The 20,070-nt window shown below is 44.1% G+C and overlaps 1 protein-coding gene across 3 annotated transcripts in view; it reads left to right on the top strand.

Annotated features, from left to right (window-relative positions):
* Window positions 1-20,070, top strand: part of frmd4ba (FERM domain containing 4Ba) — a 46,595-nt gene that overhangs the window by 6,704 nt on the left and 19,821 nt on the right. For all 3 annotated transcript variants that reach the window (XM_084542408.1, XM_084542409.1, XM_084542407.1), the window contains exons 2-7: window positions 13,749-13,814; window positions 13,927-14,021; window positions 14,175-14,267; window positions 14,474-14,558; window positions 15,862-15,918; window positions 16,722-16,744. In XM_084542408.1, the coding sequence (XP_084398534.1) occupies window positions 13,749-13,814; window positions 13,927-14,021; window positions 14,175-14,267; window positions 14,474-14,558; window positions 15,862-15,918; window positions 16,722-16,744 (419 nt within the window). The remainder of the gene's footprint in view (window positions 1-13,748; window positions 13,815-13,926; window positions 14,022-14,174; window positions 14,268-14,473; window positions 14,559-15,861; window positions 15,919-16,721; window positions 16,745-20,070) is intronic.

The raw sequence follows: 20,070 nt of genomic DNA, 5'->3' as shown, positions 1-20,070 counted from the left end.
TGCGAACACAAACCACTGGAGTCATATCCCCCGCAGTTTAGAAAGAAAGACAGAAATCATCCCTACGGCTGCAGTCACCTTCACCGCTGCAGCTATAGGGGATGAGGAGAAGCAGGGAGGGGAGGGAAGTCATTATCACCTGCCCTGTGGACCGAAACCAAGCGCCCCGCTGGTTCGCTCAGACACAGGCCAGGTCAAGCCTCTCCTGATAGGGATGAAGCTGTGTGTTAGGGAAGGAGTCTGGTGATACGACGACACGAGGAAACCATGACACCAGTAATTCAATAGAGAGAAATAATAAAAAATGTCTTTGCCTTTGATCTGGAGGTCCTTTCAAGGGTGTATTGTGCTGCTAAGAGGCTCGGCTGCTTCGTGGCTTTGTCCTACATGTGCCTTTGCCCTTTCACCTATACTGTACTCTATTGAATCAGCAGCACAGGAGCAGCTTCCTACCTGTTACAACCCTACACTCTATCTAGATCACCTGATAGGAGGCTGATATGGAGGTAGTAACAGGTGTCAAGCACACTGGGAGGAAACCCAATACTCCATGTCACCAGGGGAACATGATCAGTGGCGTTTATGCAAATACTTTAAGATACACCGATCCGCCATAACACTATGTCCTAATACTGTGTAGGTCTCCAAAACAGTGGTGACTCATCAGAGAATGGACATGGGCCTTCTGAGGGTGTCCTGTGGTGTCTGGCAACATGATGTTGGTAGTGGGGGGGCCTTTGAGGGGAGGGGCCTCTGTGGATCATCCCACAGATACTTGTTCAGTTTGGGATCTAGTGAATTTGGAGGCCAGGTCAACACCTTGTGCTGTTCTTCATGTTTTTTTTAGTTGTTCCTAAAGTGTCTTTGTCTGCATCCTGCTGGGGATGGCTGCTACCATCAAGGAGTGTCATTGCTATGGGGTGGGGGTGCCTGGTCTGGTCTAGGTGGGTGCTACATGTCTAAGTAACATCCACACCAATGAATGCCAGGTCCAGAAGTTTCCCAGCAGAACACTGAACTGTCACAAAGCGGTCGATGTTATTCACTTCTCCTGTCAGTGGTTTTAATGTTGTGGCTGATCGGTGTATGGAATCACTTTTATTTTCAGTTCAGCAATAAAAATGAGCTCTTTCGAGTCTATTTTCCAAGAAGAATTAAAGTACAAGGCTTAAACAGAGACAAAGGACCCTCCTCCACTCAATGCTCGTCGTCTCTCAGCCTTTAAGCCTTCTGCCCTGATGAGCGAGTGGCATCAGGTGCACTCAATCACCTGCTATACATCAGGGGAATTACACACGGAAGAGAAGAGACAAGACAAGAGAACTGGAAAAGAGGAGGTGTTTTAAATGTAGTACTCCCCTCCCCTCAACATGTCCTGACAGATTAAACAAGAGACTAATTTCTTGTTTCACATAGAGCACTGGTGTTAGATAGAGCTGTGTTTATATAGAGGATGATACCTCAGTCACAACAGGCTGCACATATCGGAAGGCATTTTAAATTGGATTAACAGGACTAGTGTTAACAGCCTAATAAATCGTGAGAGAGTGGCTGGAATAAATCCATTCTTTCTGCTCATGTTTGTGGTAAACATCAGGTGATAAGTTTCCAGGAGGGACAGAAACATGGAGGTGGAAAAAGCACAACAATGTTGAACTGAACCAGAATTATTACTCCTGATCTTCTGCTACTGAATAAATTCAGCTTCTTCTGTCCCTTTTTTAACCTGTTATATTTCAGCACTACATGAAAAGTTAAAAGAAGGTGTACATCATATGAGTTATGAAGAAAAGAGGTTTATTTAACTTTAACTCTGACACATCACACAGATTTGACTCCATTATTTACTATTAGCTCTGTTTTGCCTGTAATTTTGTTAAGGGTGAGGTGATGTACAGAGGACGTGTGCTGGAAACATTTCCCCAACGAAAGCTGCAGGCCGTAAAAACCAAAACAATGAGCTCAAGATTTTTATTTAAACGTACCACAGAGCCGAGAGGAGCTGAAGAATTAGCGCTCACACATTACACATCAAGTATTTTAAGAGTACGAATATTAAGTGCTACAGCTTTTAAGTTTAAGTCTCCCTCTTTTCTTTTGTTGGATCTTCGTCTGGTACTTTAACATGAAAAAAAGCACAAAGGGGATCTTTAGCTTTGCAATTTGAGGTCAGACTCACTGTAACTCTGAGAATACACCAATCAGGCATAACATTATGACCACCTTCCTAATATTGTGCAGGTCTCCCTGGTGACTCATCAGAGAATGGACATGGGCCTTCTGAGGGTGTCCTGTGGTGTCTGGCAACAGAATGCTGTTAATGGGGGGGGCCTCTGTGGATCATCCCACAGATACTTGATCAGTTTATGATCTAGTGAATTTGGAGGCCAGGTCAACACCTTGTGCTGTTCTTCATGTTTATTTTTTAGTTGTTCCTGAAGTGTTTTTGTGGCTGGATCCTGCTGGGGATGAATGCCAGGTCCAGAAGTTTCCTAACAGAACAATGAACTGTCACAAGATGGTCTCCTGTCAGTGGTCATAATGTTGTGGCTGATTGTTGTGTAAAATATATTTGTTTGCATGCAGTGTCTTATTCTAACCGCTAACATATTGAGAAGCACCGTTCTCCACCTGTGAGCATATAAACAGTAGAAACCTAGACTCAGACGTTCTCGGGCCAGTAAACCATGAACACATGTCCTGTTTTTTTTTTCGAGGCTCTTTGCTCAGCGACCTCTGCCTACTTATAAATCCCCATTTCACTCCAGTGAACTCGCCCTCCCTTCAAATCATGGCACCTCATGAAATCGCTCTGACAATGTCGGCACCTCTGAGAGCTTTCGGCCCACCGAGAGCTTTTGTATTCATACGGCGGGATAAAAATAGAGGCTGTCTGCCGTTATTGGTGGCTTAATACTGACGGGACAGGTGACAGGTACTCCTTCAAGACCACTGGTCTACGCTTTAAAGTGATGCTGCTGTGTGTCTGTACGGTACAGTGGCTGGTTTAAGGCCGTGTGTAGCTGGTGTGATTATCTAATCAGGAAGGAGGATTGAGAGTGATAAGCCAGAGGGGCTCACATATGCATATGCTGATACTGTACTAAGAACACAGCTGATTTCAGACTGGAACAAAATAAATACAAAATGGATTTGGACTGTAAATATATTAGTTTAACTGCTGGTAAATCCTCACGTGTTAAGGGACAATTTCGGTCCTCAGTTTACAACATATACTGATCATTCAGATGTTATTTATTATTATTAATAATTATCCATACTACCTCAGCAGTAACATGTCAGTATATAACCCCTCTAACACTTACCCTGTCTGCACATCATCCACTTTATTCATACAGTCATGTTCACATCCTCCATAGACGGTTTATGGCATAGTTTTTGCGCATTGTTCTACATTTTTTGGGGTTTCTTTAAAAGTGTCCCCACCCCCGAGGGGAAAATACAGTTTTCTGAATCTGAATCTGAATCTGAGATTATCAGACAGTTTACGCAGTTCTGAAACTAGATTACAGAGGAGCCGATACGAAACGTCTGAGAGATGACAAACGATGTGATGTGGCCAAGAAACTCCCTCAGTCCTCCGCTTTGAGACAGAAATATCGAATCTATCAGATAGATAGTTATGGAATCAGTGAGCTGATTAACAAAAACCATGTTTAAATATAGGTATTTGATATTAATAAATATCTGAAGAGCTCACAGTGGGCTCTTGGTAGTCATGATAGCATTTTTTATGATCACAGAATTTCCCTCGAGACAAATAAAGTATCTATCTATCTGAAAAATTTGAAATACTTTGCAAAACATCCTATTTTAAACTGTATATTATAAACAGTACAGCATATTGAACCCCCCCCCTCCCTGCATAGCCTTGAGGCTCATTACAGACTGGTGTGTTCTCCTCTCCTCCCCCCTCTCCGTGCACTGAGACCATTCATATTTCCCATCACTTGGATATGATATTGAAAAATTCTGACACAGGCTCTTTATGCTCCTCCTAAGACACGTCTTGGCAAATCTGGGCACTCACAGTCCCCTGGGGCAACATTTGCTTTGAGCAGACAGCGCCGGGCTGCTGGCTGACACCACAACCCCCCCTCCCTTTATGACCTCTTCCTCCTCCTCCTCCTCCTCTTCATAGCATCTGGGTTATGCACACACATGGTCTGTCGTGGCCCGCGGCCTCCGGCGTGGCCCTGTACGGCAAAAAAAAAAAAAAAAGGAGCCGGCCCCAAATCCCCAGACACCAGCCAACAGGCCGATAGGTGGAGGGTAGCAGCCTGAAGCTGCAGGCCCTCGTCTCTTTCCCTGCCTCCTTTTCTCTTTCTACCCCCCCTGCCTGGCCACACAAAGCTGCGCTTGACTGTAGCGCCTAAACGCACACAAAAGGCTTTTCTGTCTCGCCTTTCATTTGCCAAATGGAGCTCTATCACATGGTGTTAATTGGCTGTAATTAAGATGTCTTGTGGTTTCTTAAACAGATGCGGTGACAATTTCGCTCAAGATGCATAATGGCAACCTCTCACTTACTCGCAAATCCGAGGAGTTTAGGCCTGGACGTGTTTTTTATATTTATTGCTCTAAACGAGTGTGCAAGATTAAACAATAGCAAGAACCAGCACGGTGTGTGATATTTCATTTTCAGGACACTCTTATGTGGCTCTTGAAGTAGCAAAGCCCGTTAAAATGTAGGACATACCCCATGCATGACCAGAGACGGCCTTCCTTCATGTTTTATGAACCTGATCTGTTCATCTATGATGCATGCTTACAAATCAGTATCGTGACATCCGACAGCTGTGTCCACACGCTCCGTTTCTGACGGCGGGTGACGGTGTTTGATAAGCACGCGGGCCGGGTCCTGTGAGGAAAGGGCATTAGAAGAGGGAGCGAGCCCTCCTGCGTGTGTGTGTGTGTGTGTGTGTGTCAGGCACACTGTCCACAATATATTCCATTGAGCGTGTCAGCTGCAGCCTCAGTATGCGGTCGTATCTCGTCAGCTGCAGACCCGTGTGTGTGACAGCTGTTTCCCTGCCCCACTCAGGCTCTGTTGCGTTCGCTGGGAGGCCTCCCCCCATTTAGACTATTAATCTACCGCTTACTGTACATGGTAATTGCCATCCCGTGCTGAAATGAGCCCGGGGACGTGGAGCTGTGATGATCTTGGCAGCGTGGCCGCCCCTGTCATGCCCCTGCCTTGTATTCTCAACAGAATCCGGCCTATTAATGGTGAACTTCTGGGACGGGACAGAGCTAAACTGTAACAGCCTGCCTGTCTATAGTCTTATTAAACCTTCAATCCAGGCGTCAGGAGTGAAATGAGCCCCTTTGTTTTAGGAGAAAGGGCATGACATTGGCATAAAGGTAACAGGAAGACCCTCCAGACAGAATCATTTACCACACAATTTCCAGCTCTAAAAGTAATTTCCTCTGTGTCCCCTAGGGATGTGCGTGTGTGCGACACTCACTTTCTCCATCTGCTGGCCGTAGCGAGGCGTTGCACCCTCTCATGTCAGCCTCCGCTTCATTTCCACAACAATTGATTGTGCTCTGCCCCGAGAGGGAAAGCACAACAACAGCTTGAACAGAACGAGGCTTTAAGCGAGCGGGGGTCTTGTGTGCACCACATGACTGGTGTAGAGAGATGGAGTGACACTTGAGTGACATCAGAGGGGGTGACGGGCCCGTGGTGTGAGGTCAGGGTGTTTACAGCTGCAGGAGACGGAGGGAGAGGAGGTGACTGGGAGGCAGACATGTAGAATAAGGTTCATATGGGCAATAGATGATGGAAAAGAAGAAGAAAAAGAAGCTCTTCGCCTTAACACAAGCTGATGAAGTTGTACAAACACAACTTGTTTGTCTTGAAGCTTGAGAGCAAATGAGTTTGAATTGGTTGACTTCACTCTTTTGGTTCTCTCTCATCACGCCTTCCAGTGTTGTTTCCCGACATAATAGGCAGAACTTTTCAAAAGAAAAGCACCAGCATACCGATTGTCATGAATAAACAACACACGGCTGAAGTCAGCAACTAACACTGTGAACGTTTTACTGCTAAACATCCAGTTACGTCCAACGAGAGCTTTTAGAGGCCGTTACAGAGCTGTTAGAATATGAGACTAGTTGTCTGCAGGGTGTGGATGAAGAAATATGTCAACATTTAAGCTTATTATGAGGGATAATTAGTCAGAATTGGGTTCAGCTGTCAGGTAATGCTATAACCACAAGGTAAAATACACCTATCAGGCATATCATTATGACCACCTTCCTAATATTGTGCAGGTCTCCCTTGTGGTGACTCATCAGAGAATGGACATGGGCCTTCTGAGGGTGTCCTGTGGTGTCTGGTAACACAATGTTGTTAGTGGGGGGGGCATTTGAGGGGAGGGGCCTCTGTGGATCATCCCACAGATACTTGATTTTGAATTTGGAGGCCAGGTCAACACCTTGTGCTGTTCTTCATGTTTTTTTTAGTTGTTCCTAAAGTGTTTTTGTGTGTGTGTCTGTGTCAGGCTGCATCCTGCTGGGGATGGCTGCTGCCATCAAGGAGTGTCATTGCTATGGGGTGGGGGTGCCTGGTCTGGTCTAGGTGGGTGCTACATGTCTCAGTAACATCCACACCAATGAATGCCAGGTCCCGAAGTTTCCCAGCAGAACACTGAACTGTCACAAGATGGTCAATGTTATTTACTTCTCCTGTCAGTGGTCTTAATGTTGTGGCTGAAAGGTGTATTTTTTGTGTGATTGATGCTTCAGATCTGGATTGTTTTTTAAACTGGAGTGTAAATGAGCAACTGATAGCTACCATATTCACAATATACCAAAGAATTATGTTGATTCTATGTCGACTGTTTTGTTCCACTGTCCTCACATATATAGAAACATCCCTATCCCTTTCCTGCTGCTACAGACACTTAAAAAAAAGGTTTAACTAGAGCACCGATAGACTTCTCATCACGTACGAATCTTTAATTCAGTGCAGACAGTTAACTCCTGCTTCCCCCCTGGGATGCTTCCTCTGACTGCAGACCGCCAAAGATTGATTCTAGCTCAGGTCGTCACCCCTTCCTACGTACTCATCCCTGTGAAACTCGCAGCGCAGAGTGTGGAAATCGACTCGGATTATCTGCCGCCTGCAGGCATTGTGCTCATGTGTTGCGTGTGTCGCTCGCACTGGATAATACTAATACACATTTATTTGTTTACACTTCGCAGGTGAGTGTAATTTAATGTGTTTTGGAGTCTACTTGCAAAAGAAATATACATATCATTTAAACGGCTTTAATTGCATTGATTGTCGGTGTGTTTACACCCCAGAAATGTGTGTATGTTTTAACTTTATGTGGACCAGGACATTCTTCTTTGCACACATGGCGAGCATGTGTGTGATCAACAGCAGCTTGTCTCCACCATATGTTTGACTTCTTTCCTGCTTCTGCTGCTGCATGCAGCTGTGGCCCTGCACGTCTGACCACGTTTATCACGGTTAGCTGCGGTCGGCTTGCATCTTTACCTTCAGAATGCGGATCTGGTCGGCCGTTGTTTCCAGAATCACCTGCTCCAGAAGTAGACACATCTGGTTCATGAGTTGCTGGAAAACAGCATCAATTTGATCCTGTTAGGAGGCTTTTTAGACTCTGGAAGGGCTTTAATATGACATAGAAGGATGAAGTTTACAGTTTTGACATGTATTAGTTTTTTTTTATGTAACTATCTTCTCTATATGTTTAGGAGCTTAGTTTAAGGTACACCGATCAGCCACAACATTATGACCACTGACAGGAGAAGTGCTGGGAAACTTCTGGACCTGGCATTCATTGGTGTGGATGTTACTTAGACATGTAGCACCCACCTAGACCAGACCAGGCACCCCCACCCCATAGCAATGACACTCCTTGATGGCAGCAGCCATCCCCAGCAGGATGCAGCCTGACACAGACACACACACAAAAACACTTTAGGAACAACTAAAAAAAAAAAAACATGAAGAACAGCACAAGGTGTTGACCTGGCCTCCAAATTCACTAGATCCCAAACTGATCAAGTATCTGAGGCCCCTCCCCTCAAAGGCCCCCCACTTACAACATTGTGTAATCAGACACCACAGGACACCCCCAGAAGGACCATGTCCATTCTCTGATGAGTCACAACAAGGGAAACCTACACAATATTAGGAAGGTGGTCATAATGTTATGGCTGATTGGTGCATTTGAAATTAAGAAACGGGGGCTGGGGTTTATTTTACACACATTTAAAGAAATCACTCACCATTTTAGAAAATACATTGTGTCTAGATGTAGACTATGTCTTCCTATAAATGGTGGTGGACATTGTTCATGATGGACCGGAGTTTGTTCAAGTGACTAACTAACGCATGCATCTGTCAGATGATGCACATCATTCACACGCTTCCTTGAGAATTGCTTATAATCCTGTTCTCTGTGAAAGGCCAATGTCACAGCTGCTCAGCGTACAGGCTCTGTAACTGACGTGTTCACATGTGGATTTATCTCACCGGCTGCGCACACGAAGCAGTTTGATCCGTGATGCTCGTGAATATTGTTTACTGGAGTAGAGCCGTGCTGAAAGTCCTGTAACTAGCCTCAGAAAGTAGCTTTGTTTATTTTGGAACTATTAATGTAACACTCTCTAGTAACTAACCTGCTTCTCTTACCTCTGTCTGTCTAGACCGGTCTTCTGTGTTATTAGTGGAGATGCAGAGGTCCCCAGCCTCTGAGACAGTTACGCTGATCACGTTAAATGAAACGGCACCGTGCTGACTGTGGACACTTAAGCACTCTTGGAAACTGGGTTTGCATAAACAAACAGCCGGATATTGTTTCCAGATGAGCTTCGACGCTGTCCCAGCCCCGTCGTCGCCGCCGTCTTTCTTCGTCGTGTTTCTCAATACTCCCCGAGATGTTTGTCTGAATCAGGTGTTCATCTTGTATGTGACACTTGTTTATTAATGTCAGCTGCAGAAAGGAAGGCGTCTGGTTGCGATGGACCCCCCCCCCTCCCATGCTTTCACTCTTAGCTTGTGCCCCGTCAGTTCTGCCAACCCTGCTGATCCAAACAGGACCAATTATTTTTAGTGCTCCTGCAGAATATAGTGGGTGGGAATGTCTGGTCTCCTCAGGAAATTGCTCCCACATCCCAGACAAAGTGACACTCCATTCCCACACTCTTTCCAGACAATGAAGTTGAAATACATACTGAAATAAAACTGCGATATAACAGATTAAGTCATTTGCTTTCATCACTGCGTTGCTGGGAGCCACAGAAGAAATAATTTATGAGGTCGAGTGGACAGCCGGGTTTTGTTTCCGCGTGTTGTGTTTGTATACGAGTGTGTTTATGTGGAGGGGGGACGGAGCCTCTGCAGCAGGGGCCTCTTGGTTCTGTCCTGCCTCCGCTGCACTCTATGAGGCAGTGTTTTGGACTGAGGCCCAGGACCAAGCCTGAGGCACACTGCTCCGCTCCAGCCTCTCCAGAGCGCCGACTCTCACTGACATTACATCAGCTTGGGGAAGACATAGTGGACCAGTGTGTGTGTGTGTGTGCCGGAGTGTGGATGCTCCTTTCAGCTCGTTGCTCTCAAGCAAAACAAAGTGGTCTGCACATCATCTCTTCTGCTGGCCGTGGAAAGCGCGAGGTGTCATCAGCAGCCGTTGGAACCAGGCGGCAGGGAGTGAAGCCACTCAGCCATGGCCGTGCGCATCATACGTGGAATGGAAGACCTGGTGGCATCGGGCAGCCAGCTCGTCTGGAGCCTGGCTCATCAGACGCTGAGGAGGTGGTACAATCGCGGGTTGATGCCGTGCAGGCGCTTCCTGGAAGCCTGGCTCAGGATTGGAAAATGCTACCAGGTAACGACAGCTCCTCGGCGTTAAGAGGAGTGCTACTCCAGCAGAGTTTGCCCCGCTGACGGCATTTGCGATTAATTAATTGGATTTTTATGGCTCAGCTTTTTCCTCCGAGTGAAGTGAGTCAGTACTTTTTTCGGCTCATTAGTGTATGCGTGTGTTTATTTGCATGGAAGTGAGGAGGCGCAGGCTGCCTCTTGGTGAGTCACAAAGTCTGTTTTTTAACAAGCGTCCCCCTCCCGGCCGGCGCATATGGCAGTGATTTGAAAAGCAGCAGCGCGACCGGCCCGTTTGATCTCTGTCTGGCTGAAAAGGAGAACTTTGAAAGTTGTCTTTGAAATGCGTTGCTGCTGGAACACCTGAACGCTGCCTGAGCGGTTAACGGAACCTCTTTGCACGCGCTCTGTGTAAACTTGAAAGTAGTCTTTTCCCAGCATGCGGTCATGTACACTAACAGGACTTTCCCTCTATGACATCTTTTAAAAGAAAACACAGGTATCAGATCCCTTTCATCTTGAACCAACACAACACAATCTTTTTATACAGTGAACGTAACGGTAGAAGAGTTTTTCTTGACATTTTCTAGAGTAAAATTACAATATGATCATATTTTATTGGACGTGATTGGGTTAGAGCTTATTCTAAATGCTTCATATACTATTTATGAGTGGATTATGCACTCTGTCCTGCTGAAAAGTGACATATAAAGAGGTGTAAAGTGGAGTAAATATTAATATAAGAGTTGCTAACCTCCACTGTGTGCACTTCCCATCTCAGCTGGGGGGTTGCCCGGTGTTAATGGGTGTAGTTGTAGGTTGCGGGACCTGGTCAGAGCTGCTGGGTGGGCCCAGTTGAGCCTCAGCAGGTCAGTGGCCGAAGGTCGTGTGAAGAGAAGCCCCACCAGAGCTCGCTGCCCGTAATGACAGGGCTCCGGGGAGGATGACCTCCCTGACACGGTCGTGACCTTTTTCCTTTCATCATCAGAGACTTTGCTATGAAGGGCCGAAGGCAGCGGTCTCTGTCAAACGTTGAACAAAATCTAGGATAGTAGGGCTTTGTTTCACCTTAATTTCTGTGACTATTCCACAGGATACACGGTTATGTGGCGCGTCTCATAATGGTTCACATACATCTAAAAATTCAGTGGTTGGCTGTGAGCTTGATAATCAGACTGTTGACTAAAAGCCTTTGTCCTTTTCTCTGTGTTTTGATGTCACTGCTTACAACAATACACCATTGACAGACAGGCTCTTGGACTGGACAGCCACAACCACTCATGAAAGGGTTGCTATAGTGATTAATCCCAGATCAGAAAATGGTAATTATTGTCATACACAATAATTCTTCCCATCGAGGCAAATCACTTAGAGTTTTTTTTTAATTTTCCTGTTTTTGTCAAACTTTTTCGTCTGAACCGCTGACATATAAATCTTAAATAGCTCACATTGTACTTGGACGCACAGTAGAAGGAGTGGTGTCCAAATCTGGGGCCAAACGTTAGCGCAACACCAGCGTTAGCGTGACTGCGAACGCGGCGCTTTGTTAAGACGCAGAACTCTGCCCACAGAGGCGTAAATCTCATTTAGGTTTTGGGCGTTGAAAAACAACCGAGTTGGAAAGCGCCGTATAAAAGTGAAATGACTTTGTTGTGGTGCAGAAGAACAATATGTTCTGGTGGTGGATCGAACAGCCAGAAGGCGTCTTGCCGCCGTGTGGTCACGCTGGCTGGACGTCGACATGACCCTCGCTTTCCGGCGCGGACGGCGACTAGTTGGGTGCCACGTGTTTTTCACTGAAGCGACAGAAATAAAAGGCATCCTGGGCGCACATTCACCAGTCATCCAGTCAGAGTCTGGTCTACTGTGACTGAGATGGTTCAAATAACTGTGGTGGCTCTGCTACTATATATTTTTATACAGCTTTATATCTTATATATCTTATTATACAGGGTACATAGTGTCTATATATCCATTTATTACCACATATCTTCGTATCCATATTATTGAATTTTATATATATATACACACTTTTGCATGTTCTACATACATTTTATATATTGTTTATATCTACTTTTACGTTTTATACATATTTTTATACATTCTTTGCCGCCTTTATTAAATGTTTGACCTTTCTGCTGACTGTAATCCCTATAACAGTCGTTAAGCACTGCTTTCACCACCACAGATAGAGTCAAGCAGCTTTTCTGACTTCAGACTGAGTCTCCGTCAACTAAAAGCCGCCATGTGTTGAAAGCTTGTGCGCTAAAGGTTAATTATTTCATTAGATAACATCTTTGGTTTGTGTTTTGTAGAAGAATTAAACCATTTTTACGTTTCTACAGTGACTCTGTCAGTGCTGTGACATTGAACTTAGGGTGAGTGTCAGTTAACTTCGTATGTGGTGGCTAGTGTTGGCAAACTTTAGAGTGACATCTCAGTATGCTGTTCCTCGGGGGGGTCAAACATACGGCCCGTGGGTCATAGCTGGCCCACTAGAGGCTCCACTCTGGCCCAGACGATGATGATAATTACATAGTAGATACTATCTGCAATTTTTCTATAAATGTAGCTGCAGTTCCTATTTCCCCACTAGGAGAACACATTGTTTTAGATGCGGACACAACACAGTGACTGAGATCCAGAATTAAACAGCAGATGGCACTTTTTTTTCTTATGACATTCCAGGTTGTTCATTAAATGTTTTGTAAAAGTATAATTCATTATGTACTTGTACTTCTTTGCACTAAAACAAAGGGAAAAGTTATTATGCTGTTATGTTACCGGTCCGGCCCCGGTTGAATTGGGGCTGTATGTGGCCCCGGAACTGAAATGAGTTTGACACCTCTGCTGTAGCTATTAGTTCTTTGTTAATCAGTGACCTTTAGAGCTGCTGGTATGTGGACTTTGTTACCTGTGGGCTGTGTCAGCTTTACTATTTCCCTGTGTCCAGCGTCTGTGCTAAGCTAAGCTAAGCTAACCAGCTGTTTGCATCTGGTTTATTTAAGATTTTCAGACAGTAGTATGGTTAATATCCTCTTATCTTCCTCCTAAATGAAAATGAAGGTGAGTAAAGTCAGCGTTTCGTGTAATGTGACGTTTACGGAGGCATCTGAACACGGGCAAATAGGTGTGTCACAATCCACAGTGCCACACTCAACATTTACAATAGTATTTGCTTTAATATAGTGAGATTACATTTCACTGACATGCCAACAAATGTGTACAGATGAGTTCATAGTATTTCAAAATATTAGAACCTGGATGTTGGCGACAGCTTAGAATGACACAGGATTTGTCAGTAGACAGTAATATTTTTTACGTCGCTCCACGATGAAAGGTCCTTCTGCTGAATCTTAAAGCCATTCATTGGGAACAATAGAATGGAAATCCAATTAAACTCTGGACCAGGACTTCATTGTGTTTTAGTTTCGTGGCTTAACGGGACAGAAAAACATGAGACGATGACGTTTTGGGGGCTTTCTTCACGAGCCCATGAGTGGTGATGCATAGGAAGGATGTATGGCTGATAAGGGATCCTCGCTGTCTCAGATTCACTGTGTGCTGAGTTATAGTTGACGTGTTGTTGCTGCTGTACTTTTTAAAAAAAATACATAACAAGTGATGATCTGTAATGACTGATCTATCCCACATGGATGCTCGCCTTGTGGGCTCCTCTTACCTATTCATTCGGCACAAAGACTTACGTGACACTGAGGTGAGTCATAGTTCATCTCCCAAAAAAAGAGAGAGAGTCATTTTTTTTATCGCAGGGCTGAAACAGTGGAAGCACGGCTTTGAGTGGAGAGACACAGGTGGCGGTGGACGCAGAGGGCTCATGTCTCACGTCTCGTTTTCTCCCCTCTAGATGACGGAGGGCCGTCTGTGCCAGGTTCACCTCCTTGATGACAGGAAGCTGGAGCTGTTAGTTCAGGTAAGCTTTTTAGAGTTTTGTGGGCCAGGAATGGAAAGTTTTAAACATTTTCTTGCTCATACTTGTGATCTATAACGGAGATCCTCTGTTTTATCCTAAAACCTTTATCCAGCCTAAACTGTTGTCCCGAGAGCTGTTAGATTTGGTGGCCTCACACTTCAACCTGAAGGAGAAGGAGTACTTTGGATTGTGCTTCATAGACGACACGTAAGTACATTTCCAGGCGTTTTTAATTTGAATAAAAAATAAATGTGCACTGGCCCAGTTGATTCTCATTTACATGAAGGAGAAAAAGGGAGGTTAAAGAAAAAGACATGGCTGCGATACAAACATATGATTTATTCTTTTATCCCTGCTCAGTGGCCAGAGTAACTGGCTCCAGCTGGATCGTAAAGTCCTTGATCATGACTTCTCCAAGACTTCAGGGCCTCTGGAACTGAGGTTCCTTGTGAGGTGAGTGCCCTCCCCGTGCTAAAGCTTGCCAAACATGGAATAGCAGTGTTTTATCAGAAAGGCCGATAGTGACTATTAAAAATCTCTAGTTTTTTATTTTAAAGCAAGTTGCCTGACCAGCAGGTGGCAGTGATGGAGCACAGTTTAACTCTGTTGAACATGATGCAAAATGCACCGACACTGTCTTTTAAATAAACTCTCCACAGGTTTTACATTGAGAAGATCACCTTCTTGAAAGAGAATACAACAGTGGAGCTCTTCTTCCTGAACGCTAAATCTCTAGTGTTCAATGTAAGTGTTTCTCGTATTTCTTTTTGTGTCATACCAAGCCAATACTCTCCTTTTGTTAAGTTACTGTTTGTTGCACGCAACAGCTGATTGTCTAAACAGAAGAGGACTAGTTCAACCATCAGTCTGGTTGGTTAATACCTTAGACTCATAAGAAACATGCTTCATTTCCTTTGCAATGGTCCAATAATCTGTGCCGTGCAGATGTTTTTGCTCATATAAGATTGGTCCTCGACTACTTTGTCTACAAACCTACTTGAGTGTCTTTTGAATGTCCGTTGTTTAAATATCATATATCTTTCTCTAGCCTTTTCATAACTTCTCATATTCTTTTATAATTTCTTTATCCAAAAATGCATCACGTTTTATAGTCCCTCTAAAACTTAAATGCACTCTCTCAACTCTTTAACACAACATGCCCCTGTTAGCCTCATGCAGAATGTTGCTTTCAAGTGCTGTTGGGAAATTTACCGATTGTTGTTAAGTAAAATAACAACGTTATCCAAGTTATATGTGTTTAGCATTTGATGAGCAGTTTTTATTTGTTGGATTTTTTTAGTAATACAATATAATTAGTAAATAAAAAAAAAATACAAATAAATCTCTACTTGCGTTGAGTTGTGTAGCTCTGGTATTTTCCCTAAAAAAAAGTTTCGTTTAATAATACGATTGCTTCTCTTCATAAATCACTTAAGGAATCTTAATTAATTATAAAGCAGCGTTCAGACCTGTAATATTATACTGAGTAAAATTTGGTGCAAAAAAAAAAAAAAACAAGTAACATTTTAAATTGTGTTACCTGAAGAAGCCCGTTGGTTGCTAACAGAGGACATGGTAATCATCGTGGAATCGTACGCTTACGGGGAGCACGTGAATGCAGCATGTGATCAAACGATGCAGTGCAGTTTTTTTTTCGCGGGGAGAGGGGACTGGTCACCATGGGAGACGGAGACTGTTGAACCTGCTTTCGGACTGTACCACATTACCAAAGGGAGGGTTGTTGTAACTTCAGGCTGGATATACAACTAGGCTTTAGGGGAACGTTTTTATTTTTATTTTACTTTTTATAGTAAACAGCATAATATCTCTGTAGTTGGAAAACGTAAATCGAATCGTCGTCAAGAACAGTTTTAAACACCGATTGAATCTTGAACACAGTGGTTCAGTCGGTAACGGTGCGACCGAGGTACGGAACGGGACGGTCTTCTTCTTCTCTCAAGTCAAGTGTTTCAGACGAGCCCCACTCCGTGTGTGTGTGTGTTTTTCTAAGAACTTCGCCAATTTTTTTTGCTTCTTTTTACCACAGGAAACCATCGCAGTGGAGAGTGAAAATGTTTTCAAGTTAGCCGCATTCGCATTGCAGGTAAGAAGTTTTTGTCGCAGCCTTTTCCATGCTGAAATGTTGTCACTCAAACCCCCCCTCGGTCCGTTAATGTGAATGAAGACGATCAACGGTCAACATTTGAAAACAGTTGTCTTTTCAGGACGGTTTGCTCGCAGGAAAATGTCACACAAACCGTTTATATGTTTACACTGCGGTCTTTGAATGAGTGTTTGCCTTTACTTGTAGGTGAAATTCAGTTTCAGTCAAACTAAATGCATGAATGTTTAGTTTAGTGGTGTAACGCTACGCTCTGTGTAGATGTTGCAGGTAGCTAACATTAGCATAGTCGTAAATAGACTTTTGAAAACACTAATGAAAAGAAATATAGGTGGAAGATAGTTAAAATAAAATTAAAAAAGAAATAGCAATAGTATAAACAAAAACATACAAGATTTGCACATGTACAAATCTACAAGAAATAGAAATGGAAGTAAATATACGGTATAAACATAGGAAGGATAACTGATGAGGCATAAAAATATGGATAGGGGATTATTGACATGATAAAATGGAGTTATATGTTACATAAAGGTGAGTGGATTGAGTTTGGTATGAATAAAGTCCCATAGCGTTCAATGTGGGACCGGAGCTGCCCCCCTGTAGTCCGGTGAAGAGGGCGTGAATGATTGTCCTATGATGGAGAGCAGTTTGTCCTCCTGTGTCCTCCTGTGTCCTCCTGTTCCTCACTGACACAAAAATGTCTCCAACTCACTGTCAATGGTGCTGGTGCTGTGTTTTCGTGTAATGCTTTTTACTAACTGTGATATTTTCCTGTTTTTTAGGAAGCCAAAGGAGATTACACAAGGTAAGACACTGTTATTGTTAAACAAGTTTATTTTTTACCTAAAGCATGTGCTGCTGAGTGAGAAATACAGGCAAGAAAACACTAACCAGTCAAGTTAATCTACACACACAGTGCTGTTGTTTTTGTTTTGTTGCCATACACAAAGACAGACACACACACGTTCTCATGGACTGAAATACAAAGATCTGTGCTCTCTATGAAAGGTTGTACTGTAAGCAAGGAAGCAGGGTTTGCCAAGTTGTTAGGTCACCTCTTCGTGTGTAAAGAATGGTTTAATGGTTAATGTGCAACTTTTACCAGCTCAGATTTGGTTTTATCTTGGACTTGTCTCGGTTAATAATTCCCTGGGTTTTGCCCTTGTGACATTGAACTGAACCTCTGCCGGCTTGCTGCAAATCCACACGAGTCCAAGCGTCGCCTCTGCAGGCACAACTTGCACTTCTTCTTCTTCTTCTTCTTCATCACACCACCACCGTCTGTCAAGGCAAATGCACTCTGTGTGTGTGTATACTTTCAACATTTGAAAAACTCAGCTCTGTTTGACATGACGCGATGTCACATACCCTGACGGTCATGGCCTGTGTGACGCTTACACAGACACAAGGACTTCATGTACAGGATTTGGTCGAGTCTAACACAACCTCCATAATCTCTTCGCTAATGGTTGTAATGTTTTTTTCAGTAGGCCTTGCTCTTATAAGCTTGACCTGCTGCTAAGGTATGTTGTTTTTTTTTGCCAGCCATAGGATTGAAGGGCATTAGCTGCCATCGGTAAACACCGCTCTCCATGATGGATTGACTGAGCAGGTTGAAGCAGCAGAACCAGTGTGTGTTCCACTTCTAAAGGTCCATTATTCAAACACAAAGACTTGTGCTCTGTGAGGATGGTGATATATATACACAACGCTGAAAATGCAGTTTGACCTCTTGTCAAACCATCGCCTTTGTTCTCTTAAAAAAACAGAAAAGAAAAATGCAACTTGGCTGCATGTGCTTGTGCTCATTAGCCGCTCTGTACCAGATAAATATTAATTGCTATTTATTACAGCTTCGAAGCAGATTCACGCTGCAGTGTTTTGATTTAAAAACAGTTTTTTCCCCCTGAAGTGTAGCGTGCACCGTGCAGTCTGAACTTTCAGTACATGTGGGTGTAGGGGACGGGCTCTGAAAGCACAATAAAAAGACAACCAGCCAACAAATCTGGAAGAATCAGCAAGGACTGGAGTGTGTCCAGATCATGCTGTCTTTTTCTTTTACTTGCACAGTTGATACTTTCCCCATGCTTATTTAAAGAGCCTCGTTTCTAATAATATAATCTGTTTACTTCAGTGATAAAATATACAGAAAATATCCAAATTAAGTTTTCTCCAGACTGTTCTCACCTGAGTTTAGCCCACCCCTGATTTATCCCCCCCCCCCCCTTCACTGTCCCGTGGAAGTATTTCTTATCCCTGTCAGTGGTCTCCTTTATTTCTTCTTCTTTGAGAGAGCTGACCCAGTAAATCCCCCTCATGAAGCTCACAATATAAATGTGTCTGCTCTACCCCGTATCAGCAAAGGGTCCTGGAGCAGAAAGATTAGCTGTGTAGGAGTCGGGGCGCCCCCTCCCTTCCACGGCCGGCTGCCTTAAGAAGGATGAGCCAGGCCCCACTGTCCAATTGCAGACAACTTGGCGTCGGGAGGACTCGCTGTTGTCGTACTGTTGTGGCGGTGTGGGCCAACCCCCCTGCTGTGCGCTGAATTAATGCGCCGTCAGGTTTCTCATTGTACTCGTGTTAAGATTCCCTCAGCACTGTGTCTTACGTTGCCGTACTGATTCACAGTTTACTGCTGCAGCTCTCGCCACCAGCAGGTATAATAACGCACAGCTGAGTGCAACAAGCTGCATCCGGGAGGGACTGGAAGTCACTGTATCGACTGACTGATGTCTTTAATTATGCCTTACAGTTTTAAGAGCAACTGGGGATTTTTTTTTTATTGTATAGTTGTAATTACTTTCAACAGTCAGCTTCAGAGGCTGCTCCCTTTCACTGCTTATTAAGTTGTATTTATTCTGAGTGTCAGTTTTGTTAAAGGAACCGTATGTAGGATTGTGGCCAAAGCTGGTACTGCACTCACTTTCAAAATACTGTAGAACGGTGTATCCCCTCCAACCTCCCACCTGACTCCAGGTTGCCAGGTTACCGAGGTAACGTTAGGCTACTCAATACGTCTCAATTGACCTTTGGCTAAGCCCCGCCCTAGAATGTAGATTGACCAATCAAAGCCAAGAGAGCTCCCACAGGGGTCCGACACTTTTTCCACAGCGCTCCATTGACTTTAACGCAGGCGTCTCATATTTTCGGTCTCGGCAGGCTATACTGTCAGTATATATCCAGCATCCAGGGTATGGATAAGCCCAATGATGTGCGCGCAAAACCCTGTGGAGCTAACCAAAACATCACCGTTACAGCTTAAGTTGCATAGTTGTTGATACGCTAGCACACGCTGAAGAAATACAACGTTATACGTGCGTAACGTTAGTCCGTTTGCTTCGTAATAACGATTATAGAAGTGAATAGAGACGTACCCAGCTTTGCATGAACAGTGTTGCTCCTTGATACTGATACCAGAGCCTTATAGATAACCAGAAAACCACAGCCCAGAAGAGAATGTCGGACGTAGCAACAGTAACTAAGGGGGGCGGGGCTTAGCCAAAGGTCAATTACGTTTCACATTGCCATAATCGACGTGCTAATGTTGTTTTCCTCGGCGTTTCAGCATAATGACTTATAATGCTAATGCTAATGTTAGCATTGACGACTCGCCGTTGTTATTTCCCAATTCCTCACCTTTTCAATTCGATGACCCACCTCCTCTGTATGCGCTAACGTAACGTTACTTTGCACGAACATGCATAACTTTGTTCGACTGTCGTGAATATTTTAAATGTCCATTTACATTATGTACAAGTGAGTTAGCCAGATGAATCTTACCTGTCCAGGAGAAAATTAGCAACGTTGGCGTCTGTCTTCAAATTCTTCTCCGTTTTCAGCCGTCTCCATCTTCCAAAGGCATCTCCTACAAATCCTTGTTTTATTTCGGACTTTGTCACAACGTAGTTCGGATTCATAACGAGGTCTTTTAGGTTTAGTAACGTTATACATGTTGGTAACTAGCTGGTAACTAGAGCAGAGCTGGCAACCCGGAAGACGAAACTCTACTGACTTCGTGATTGGTGGATAGGTGGAGGGTGGTGCCTCAGACCAAAACACAACATGACAACATCAACAATCAGCTGAGGGCTGCAACTCTCACTTTTAAATGACAATATCCTGGCCGGACCA

The sequence above is a fragment of the Chelon labrosus genome (assembly GCF_963514085.1).
Source record: "Chelon labrosus genome assembly, chromosome: 4".
In the NCBI taxonomy this organism is placed as follows: domain Eukaryota; kingdom Metazoa; phylum Chordata; class Actinopteri; order Mugiliformes; family Mugilidae; genus Chelon; species Chelon labrosus.
The sequence above is the reverse complement of the archived record's forward strand: the minus strand, read 5'-3'. Positions and strand labels throughout refer to the sequence as shown.